This window comes from Neophocaena asiaeorientalis, unplaced genomic scaffold (assembly GCF_003031525.2).
Source record: "Neophocaena asiaeorientalis asiaeorientalis breed wild unplaced genomic scaffold, Neophocaena_asiaeorientalis_V1.1 scaffold254, whole genome shotgun sequence".
Taxonomy (NCBI): Eukaryota; Metazoa; Chordata; class Mammalia; order Artiodactyla; family Phocoenidae; genus Neophocaena; species Neophocaena asiaeorientalis.
The window spans coordinates 262,504-271,516 of record NW_020174705.1 but is presented as its reverse complement, the minus strand read 5'-3'; the positions used below and the strand labels follow the sequence as shown (position 1 = coordinate 271,516).

Genomic DNA, 9,013 nt, shown 5'->3' with positions numbered 1-9,013 from the left:
TGTCTGGGAGCTGCCCACCCACCTGTCCACTTGTCCATCCAAATGTCCAATGATTCAGTCACTCCAAGTCTCCTGCTTTGCTCCCCAGCTCACTGCCCCGACTCCCAGCCCCCTGCTAACTCTCGCTCTCTCTCACCTCCCACCTGCTGCCCTGGGTGCAAGTAAGTACAGTAGACCCTATGGGGGGAGGGGGTCTTTTCCCCCAGGCTAGGGCAGTATCAGGGTCTGTGGGGACTTGGAGGGGTGGCGAGCAGGGCCACGGGCCCGAGCAACCAGGGTCGAATGAACCATGCGCCTCCAAACTGGATGGAATTGGACCAGGACACATATCCGAACTTTGTAGCAGCAGAGTCCTCGGTCAGATCCCACGACACCCAAAACATAGAGCGGAGTCATCTAGTACTTTTCTGAGAAAGCATCTTCCTGACTTCAAAATCATAGTTCACGGCCACAGGTTTGTGATTTCCAGCAAAGTCACGCAGATAGCTGAGAGGAGAGGTTGGCATCACAAGTGTCCTGAGGGTGCTGTCTGCCCTCCCTTCCCTTCAGTACATTTGAAAACATGAAATAGTGACAGTTGGGGAAACTCAAGGCAACTTTGAGCACCTGAGGGCTTGGTGAACACCCCGAAACGTCCAGACTTGAGGCCCCAGGAGGCGTCCTGGAAAGTCAGACCCCTGCATTAGAGGCCAGGGCTCCGGAGGGCAGGGCAGGGGTGGGATGTCAGTCCCTATAGGGACCTGCCTTCTAACTGCAGCCCACCGGCCCCTTCCAGACCAAGACCGTGGATTTCTACAGGCGGGAGGTAGGTCCTGGGGGCAGAAGGGAGGGGAGGGGTGGGCTGGTGGCTCCCAGCCCCAGCGCCCCTCACAGGTCTCCCATCTTAGGTCGAGTGCTTACGAAAGGCACTGGGCAGGGCCCGGGTGAAGTCCTCCGTCTGCCTCGAGGCGTGAGTGGGATGGGGGTGGTGGCTGGAGACCCCCAGCCCAGAGCCCAAACCCTTCCTCCAGTGCCCTCGTCCCCACAGCACTCCCTGCACTGGCCCTGGCACCACCCTCCACCCCCAGGTACCTGAAATTTAGCAGCCAGCGTGGGCCACACGACCCCATCATGTCGGGGTGCCTGCCTAGCAACCCCTGGGTCACAGACAACGATACCTACTGGGCCATGAATGCACCCAGGTGAGCCTGGGGTGGGCCAGGAGCTGCAGGTGTGCCCCTGCCTTCCTCGTGCTCCTGACCCACCCGCCCCTCCCCCAGCGCGGCCGTGCCTACAAGGCTCCGTGTGGAGCAGTGGGCCTTCAGCTTCCGGGAACTCTTGGAAGACCCTGTGGGACGGGCCCATTTCATGGACTTTCTCAGGAAAGAGTTCAGTGGTGAGAAGCCCCCGCCCCTGCTCCCTGCTCGAGCCCCCCCGACCCCAGGTTTCCACCAGCCTGGGGTGGGCCTGACCCCGTGCCCGGACCCCCAGCTGAGAACCTCAGCTTCTGGGAGGCCTGTGAGGAGCTGCGCCACGGAGGGCAGGCCCAGGTCCCCGCCCTGGTGGACGCCGTGTACCAGTGAGTGCCGCAGGGTGGGGCGGGGGGCGGGCAGCGGCCAGCCCGAATGGCCCAGACCCACCGGGGCTCCTCTCTCCCATGCCAGGCAGTTCCTGGCCCCCGGTGCTGCCCGCTGGGTCAACATTGACAGCCGGACGATGGAGCGGACGCTGGTGGGCCTGGGCCGGCCGCACCGCCATGTGCTGGACGACGCCCAGCTGCACATCTACATGCTGATGAAGAAGGTGGGCGCCTCCTCCCTCGCCGCCCCCCCGCCCCAAGCCAGTGTCAGGTGGCTTCAGTGGCCACAGCTCAGAGGCTGGTCCGCACCTGCTCCCCGTGGCTCCTGCCAGCTTAGTCCCGCAGCTCACAGCGCGCTTTACAGAGCAGCAAACCGAGGCTCAGGGCGGCTGCAGGGCTTGTCCAGCCGTGGTTGTAAAGTGTTCTAACGTGGAAAAAGTCAAATATGAACAAAAAGTAAATGACGAATCCCCACGTACCTACAGCCCACCTTCACAAACTGTCGACTCGGGGCCTATCTGGACTCACGGTCCATCCTGTCCAGTGGCCTACCACACACCACCCCTCACCCCCGACTTTAAAGCCATTTCCAGACTTCCTGTCTGTAGGTATTGCAGGAAGTTCCCTTAAAGGACACGGCCACCGCTTCCCTTTCAACATGGCTGCAGAGGCCAGCATCACACGCGAAACACCAACAGTATTTACTCATTGCCCTCGAGTGGCCAGTCGCGTCCCCTTCCCCACGTGACCTCAGGCTAGTTTCCCGCTGCTGCTTATTCTCTGTGCTGTGGAGGTAGAAGCCTGATGGGGTCTCGGGGCTGAGATCAGGGTGAGAGCAGGCTGGTTTCTTCTGGAGCCTCCAGGGGAGAATCCGTCCTCCTTTCTCCAGCTTCTATGTTCCTTGATTAGATTGTTTTCAGTTTTGTTGTTGTTGGTTCGGTTTGGTTGGGAATTCTTACTTCAGAGGTGGTGTCCGATGTGTTCTCCACTCAGGAGGGATGTCAGTCCAGCTCTCTCTCTTTTGTAGTGAAAGCAGCCTTGACAGTCTGGCCCAGATCCATGATTTCATGAGGGTATGGGATGTTCTAACCCATCACTGCCTCCCTGTTCTGACGCCTCCTCTCTCTGCTCATTGCTGGCCCAGTGGTACCGATCATAGAGGAAAGGCAGGACCGAGGCTTGATTCCTCCTTTAAACATAATTATTTATGGCTGCGTTGGGGTCTGTTGCTGCTGGGCGCGGGATTTCTCTAGTTGCGGTGGGCGGGGGCTACTCTTCGTTGCGGTGAGCGGGCTTCTCATTGCGGTGGCTTCTCTTGTTGCGGAGCACAGGCTCTAGGTGCAAGGGCTTCAGTAGTTGTGGCGCATGGGCTTAGTCGCTCCGCGGCATGTGGGAATCTTCCCAGACCGGGGTTGAACCTGTGTCCCCTGCGTTGGCAGGTGAATTCTTAACCACTGCACCACCAGGGAAGTCCTAAACATAATTTTTTTTAAATATTTTTTTTCCTAATTTTTTTGGCTGCATCGGGTCTTCATTGTGGCACACGGGCTTCTCTCTAGTTGTGGAATGTGGGTTTTCTCTTCTCTAGTTGTGGCGCTCAGGTTCCAGAGCGCATGGGCTCTGGAGTTGTGGCATGTGGGCTTAGATGTCCTGCTGCATGTGGGATCCTAGTTGCCTGACCAGGGATCAAACTTGCGTCCCCTGCATTGGAAGGCAGATTCTTTACCACTGGACCACCAGGGAAGTCCCTTGATTCCTTCTTTAAGTACCACTTTTCAAAATAAGCAGTTGGACCCCTGGTATCTGCCAAGGGTAGTCAGTGAGGTTGGGATGCTTTTAATACCATTGTAAATTCACATTTTGACCATATTTGATGGGTTTCAATCCCTTTCAGTCCTTGTCTCATGGGATGTGCAGAGGTCCCACCCTCTCCGGCTGATTGCTCTTGAGTCCTGTGACGTGTCCGAAATCTATGGTGCTTCCTAGCTTTCTAAGGGGCTGTCCTACTCCAGACCTAAAGCCAGCTATTCCTCGGGCCCTCAGCCCTCCCTCGGGGGTGGTGTTCAGAAACCACGACCTGCACATCAAACCCGTCATAGCGCCAGGGGTGGTCATGGTTCCCAGGACTTTCAGTGGACAGAATCAGGAAATACGTGTTTTAAATAAAACATACCAGGAGTTCATACTGATACTTCTAATTCGGAATCAGGATTATAGAGTTTCCTTAACCTCTTTGGCCTCTATCTCTCTCTCCTCATTCCCCTACTGAAAATCTGGGTTTTCAGTGGTGCCAACATAATCACTCACTTGCTTTTTCTCAAGATTCACTCAGTAGCTCAACTGAGCAGCACGACACTACCATTCACAGTGACTGAGTCGTTTACTGTTTGTTAATTCGGTCCTTTGTCCACAGCCCCTCAGACGCCCCTTGGACACTCGGTTACGTGTGGCTAGGGTGGTGTCGCCCGCTGGACGCCCAGCTTCACTTGTCCCCTTCAGTGTTTGGGGGTTGCTTATTTATTTTATAATTACATAAAACATCTACACAGCTTCAAAATCCAATCTACAAAGTACATTCAACTAAATCTTGTTTATACCCCTGTCCCTCCACCAAAAGTTAACAATTTAAAATGTGTATTTTTCTTTTTAAAACATAAGCACCTGGGTTCGTAGATTCCTGTCCCTCTTTATTGAATCCCGTGGTTTTTGTCGACCTTGGCTTTGTCCCGCTCCACATGACCAGCCTCACTCTGTGGGTCTGCAAGAACCAGTGACACCGGTTCCCTGTCGCAGGAGGTGCCACATTCACTCCCCGTGTGGGCACTGGGCTCCTGCGTGGTTGGGGGCTGGTCTCCCTGAGTCCGACCCGGTTTGGGCTGGTCTGGGGAGGCTGCTCCGGCCCAGTCCACTGTGGGCCCCACCCTTGGAGGAGCCTGGGCAGTGCTGGCTGAGACCAGGAGTGGGAAGGGATCAGGCCCAGATGCTGTCTGTTGCAGGACTCCTACCCGAGGTTCCTGAAGTCGGATTTGTACAAAGACCTGCTGGCGGAGGCCGTGGTGCCCCCGGAGACCAAGCGACGGTCAGCCAGGTGGTGCCCAGGGAGGCAGGTGGGATGCCGGGGGTGGCGCCCTGTGCTCAGGCCCCTTCGTCTCCACAGGGTGTTCCCGTTCATGCGGAAGCTGCGCCATTCCAGCCCCAGCCCTGCTCTCCTTCCTGCCTCTGCCTCCAGGGAGCCCTCGGGTGGTGACGGGGAGGCCTAGGTGGGCCTGGGCAGGGGCAGAATGGGGCCATCTTGCCCTCATCAACTCCTCTTGCCCAGGGTCCTTGCAGCCACTGAGACTCCCTGGCGCAGGAGTCCCCTCAGACCCCGAGCGCCCGGCCTCACGGGGGCACCGACCTCTGTGGCTTCCACCTTTTCCCTTGTCACACCCTCCCCCAGAAGGGGCTGTTCGGGTGCTGATTCCCAGGGCAGGGGTGCCCTGGACTGAGACAAGATGGCAGCACACCTGGCATTCCACGCCGGTTCCCACCCCGCTGGTGACTCCCCGGGCAAGATTCATTGTCAGGTGGCCGCCAGCAGGGGGCGTGGGCATGCAGGGGGAGGTGCTGCTCCCACTGGGCCGTGGCCTCTCCGCCTCCGTGGCCACCCGAGGCCCATGGCTTCTCCCCGGTGTTGTACAGAGATGGCTCCAGCATCGTTGCTCCTCCAACAGCCAGCCCTGGTTCACAGCCAGGGCGGCAGAGCCTCTGGGGAAAGACACCAGGGAGTCCCCACTCCGAGGGCCCCCCGAGACTCAGCTGCTCCTTTGGGAGTACAGCCAGACTGGCTCAGCTGGGGCAGCGCCACCCCTCCCTCAGGGCTGCCCACACCCTCCCGCTCCCAGCGCAGAAATAAAAGACCTTTGGGTCCTCACTCTGAGCCTGTCCTGCTGTGGTCCAAATCGTGGTGGGTACACACGTGGTGGGTGTGCATGCACGTGTGGCGTGTGGGTGAGGAATGCACTGGTGAGGGAGGTGGTGAAGGACAACGGGAAGTTCAGGTGTCAGAGGCGGTGGGTGGAGGATCCCTTGTGTGGGGTCTGTAGGCCTTGGGCTGGGCTCAGGCTGCAGACTTGGGGAGACAGTGGGGAGCTTGTGCTCTGGTGGTACACGGATGCCTGAGTCTTCCAGGGGAGAGTGAGCACAGAGTCCAGGAGGCTGTCTGGTGTTGAACCCAGCCTCTCCAGGGTCAGCTGTGCCCTAAAACATCACAGTGACAGGGAGCACAGTGCGGGCTTTATTTACAAGTCCAGGGTGCACTGGTGAGGTTGTCTCCAGGGTGGCCCAGACCCCGAACTCCTGCACATCATCCTGGAACCTAAAGGCTGGCCCCTGCCCAGAGCCGGCTCCTCCATCCTCCGCTGTGGACCCAGACCTGGGCCCTTGGGCCCGGGTGGCTTCTCACAGGGACAGGGAATCCAACCCCTCAACCTCAGCCTTGTTGTTGCCTCCCAGGCCTTCACAAGGAGAAACAGACCTGGTTCTGGAAGCAGGCTTGTCACACGTAAGCGCCTTCAGGAAATTCCTGCAGGATTCTCCACAACAGCCCCCATCACTTTGGTAACCCAAACCTTTGTCTCACTGAAGCCCCCTGGGCTCCTGCTGCCTGGGCGGCTACCAGAGCTCAGTCCTGGAGGACACAGGTGCTGGGGAGGACCCCCTGCCTGTCCCGGGTGGGAGAGTGCCCACAGGCTGGGTTCCTAGCCTGCTGTGGGTGAGCAGGGCGGGAACCACAGACCTGAGATGCACTTGGAGGCTGTGCTGGACGCTCCCAGTCTCTGATTGGGTGGTGTGGGTGCTGGCCTCATCTCCCCAGCAGCCTTTCCCACTGATCCAGCAGACAAACACAGGCACACATGGGGCTTTCCAGACAGTGCAAAACCAGTGTTTATTCTGATTTCTTCCCGAGGCACCCGCGGTCATCAGGCTGCTTGCTTTTGTCCGGGCACGGCTGAGTCCCACAGCACCAGGCGGGTCTGGGGTGACCAAGGCACAGAGGTGAGTCTTGCATCAGGTGACACCGACTGTGGGGGGGTGTCCAAGCACCAGGAAGGAGGGGCCGCTGGCCACACCCAGGGGTGCAGGGATCCCTGAGGGACAAGGAGCTCCAGTGTGTACCCAGGGGTGCACGCTGACCCCAGGGCACATCCTGGGGCCAGGTCCTCGGGACACTCACAGCTCAAGGCAGCCCATCCATCACATCCTCCCAGGACCCATTCCTCATGGGCCCTGTCATGGGCTCTCCAGGGCGAGTTACCACCAACCACACCAGGGTGTGGGCCTGCGTCAAGCCACCAGGGCCCACCACCCTCTGAGCTCCACGACCCCAGGGAGACAGTGCAGAGAAGGCAAGGCTCAGACAGAAAGAGGGAGGGGATTCTGCAGCCAAGGCTCTGGCCAGGCATGGAGGAGTGAGGGTGAGCTGCTGCCAGCACAGGCTCTGCCCAGGGAGACCTGGGTGGGGCTCGGAGTGGGGACCTGAGTGAGGACCTGGCATGCTGGCGGGAGAGGGGAGAGGACCTGGCACGTCCCTGGGGTAACGGGCCCAGTGGAGAGCGTCGCCAGGTCACCAGGTCGGGAGTCGGTGTGCAGACCGAGCCAGTGAAGGGCTGATTTCCCAGGATGTGAAATTTCAGCAGCCACCTCTGCTTCGGGCTCTGGCCAAAGCACGTCTAGGCCTCGTTCCGGTACCGTAGGCGAGAGAACTGGTCCCTGACGGCCTGGTCGCTGTCGGGGCCACCCTCAGCCAGGCGGACTACCTTGCTGCTCGGGATGAGGTCCCGCACCTTGTGTTTGGCCACGGAGACCAGGCCGGGTGGATCCGGGCTGGCCGGGCCCGTCAGGAGAATATAGGCAGCGTGGCGGCTCGGCTCAAGCAGAACCACTGTGGGGACATGGCCGTCAGGTCCCGGGACCAGCCGGCACAGGCCTCCCATGGCTGGCGGCCCGGGCCCATGCGGGGCGCACTCACCCTGGAAGGTGACGATAGGGGCGGAGATGTTGGCCAGTTCCAGCAGGACTCCGGGCTGCGTGGGGTGGAACATGTACAGGTGGTGCCCAGCGGCTCCAGGCTCCTGCAGGGAGTGCAGCGGGGGCATGAGGCTGACCCTCCTGGACGCTCCTGACTGGGACCACACCCAGAGCTGTGTCCGCCGGCGTCCCACAAAACACCCACCTCCCGCCCCCCTTCCCCACCTGACCCTGACCCTTCTCGGTTGTCTTCCAGCTGCCACCCCTCGCACCCACTTCCTCCCAGAAAGCCCAGACCCCCTTTTCCTGCCCACCCTGCATGGCTTCTATCTATCTGTACTCACCCAGCCACCGGCTCCACCCCATGCCACAAACCAGGACCCAAGACTGTACCGTCTGGTTGGCACCAGCCAGTGCATGGAGGCCCCAGAAGAAGAAGGCGGAGCGGTGGTCTGCGGTGGGAAGGCTGGCGGACCGCGGGTCCCTGGAGAGGCCTGGGAGAGCCTGGTTCCACAGGACAGCCCCGGAGCTGAGGTCCAGGAGCAGGATCTGCAGAGGGAGGGGCAGCACGAGGTTGCGTCCCAGAGGGCGGCTCACCGAAGCCTCTGGTCCCCGCTCGGCCCATGGCTCAGCCAGCTTCCCTCAGCTACGGGCAAAGGTGAGACCCAGGAGCAAGTGCCGCAACCTGTCTCTCGGAGCCGGTCCCATTCTCGATGACCATGGCTGGGGTGTCAGGCTTGTAGTAGCCGAGGATGGGTTTTCTGGAAGGAGAGTGGAGGGGAGGGCTCACACGGGCCTCTGAAGGAGATACCTGGGATAGGCTGCACCTGCACGGGCCGGAGCTTTGACGCCAGGGGGTCTCACTCTCCTCCCCAAGGGCAGGGTGGCACCAGGTGACAGGCAGTGGCCTCTGGCAGAAGCATACGGGCCTTGTCCCCAGGGCCGCCAGGGGTGGGGATGGGGGGACACGCTGGGGTACCCAGCTCCCTGGAGAAGGACCCCATACCTCAGGACCTGGGCTGCACCGAGGGTCCACCTGGGCACCAGCTCCTGCCCGTCCAGCAGCACGCAGGCCTCGGAACTCACGAGAAGCAGGTCCTCACCCACCTTCCCCGGAACGTTCATCAGGTAGCGGACAGCTCCTGAGCTACATGGGCAGGAGGGACGGGATAGGGCCCCGGGTAGGGTTGGGGACGGGACCCTCCCCAGCGATGCCTGCCGGGCTGTTTCCCTCAGGCTCCCAGGGCTCAGCCTCATCTTTCTTACTTCTCCAGTTTCAAACTAAAAGGAAGGCCCTCACTGGATGCAGGGACCAGTGAGCCCGGGGGCGGGGGGGCCATCTTCTCCCCCGTTTTTATTCGTCTTCTGTTTGCCGGTTTACTGAGTCTGAGCCCAGGACGACCTCAGACACATGACACAAAGTAAGGGCCCTGTGCCCGCCCTACG

At 60.2% G+C, this 9,013-nt stretch overlaps 2 protein-coding genes across 6 annotated transcripts in view; one reads left to right on the top strand and one right to left on the bottom strand.

The window, feature by feature from the left end:
• RGS11 (regulator of G protein signaling 11) overlaps window positions 1-5,478 on the top strand; it is a 9,018-nt gene extending 3,540 nt beyond the window's left edge. The window contains exons 9-16 of one of the 3 annotated variants that reach the window (XM_024759495.1): window positions 782-805; window positions 888-949; window positions 1,068-1,181; window positions 1,260-1,375; window positions 1,471-1,558; window positions 1,644-1,782; window positions 4,555-4,637; window positions 4,716-5,478. In XM_024759495.1, the coding sequence (XP_024615263.1) occupies window positions 782-805; window positions 888-949; window positions 1,068-1,181; window positions 1,260-1,375; window positions 1,471-1,558; window positions 1,644-1,782; window positions 4,555-4,637; window positions 4,716-4,818 (729 nt within the window). In that variant the 3' untranslated portion in view covers window positions 4,819-5,478. Of the gene's footprint in view, window positions 1-757; window positions 806-887; window positions 950-1,067; window positions 1,182-1,259; window positions 1,376-1,470; window positions 1,559-1,643; window positions 1,783-4,554; window positions 4,638-4,715 lie in introns of all 3 variants that reach the window. The other 2 variants (XM_024759494.1, XM_024759493.1) reach the window with 2 other exon arrangements.
• A 982-nt stretch (window positions 5,479-6,460) lies between these two features.
• The window catches only part of FAM234A (family with sequence similarity 234 member A), a 31,372-nt gene continuing 28,819 nt past the window's right edge, over window positions 6,461-9,013 (bottom strand). For all 3 annotated transcript variants that reach the window (XM_024759490.1, XM_024759491.1, XM_024759492.1), the window contains 5 exons: window positions 8,574-8,714; window positions 8,253-8,328; window positions 7,961-8,116; window positions 7,569-7,671; window positions 6,461-7,481 (listed from right to left, as the gene is read on the bottom strand). In XM_024759490.1, the coding sequence (XP_024615258.1) occupies window positions 7,270-7,481; window positions 7,569-7,671; window positions 7,961-8,116; window positions 8,253-8,328; window positions 8,574-8,714 (688 nt within the window). In that variant the 3' untranslated portion in view covers window positions 6,461-7,269. The remainder of the gene's footprint in view (window positions 7,482-7,568; window positions 7,672-7,960; window positions 8,117-8,252; window positions 8,329-8,573; window positions 8,715-9,013) is intronic.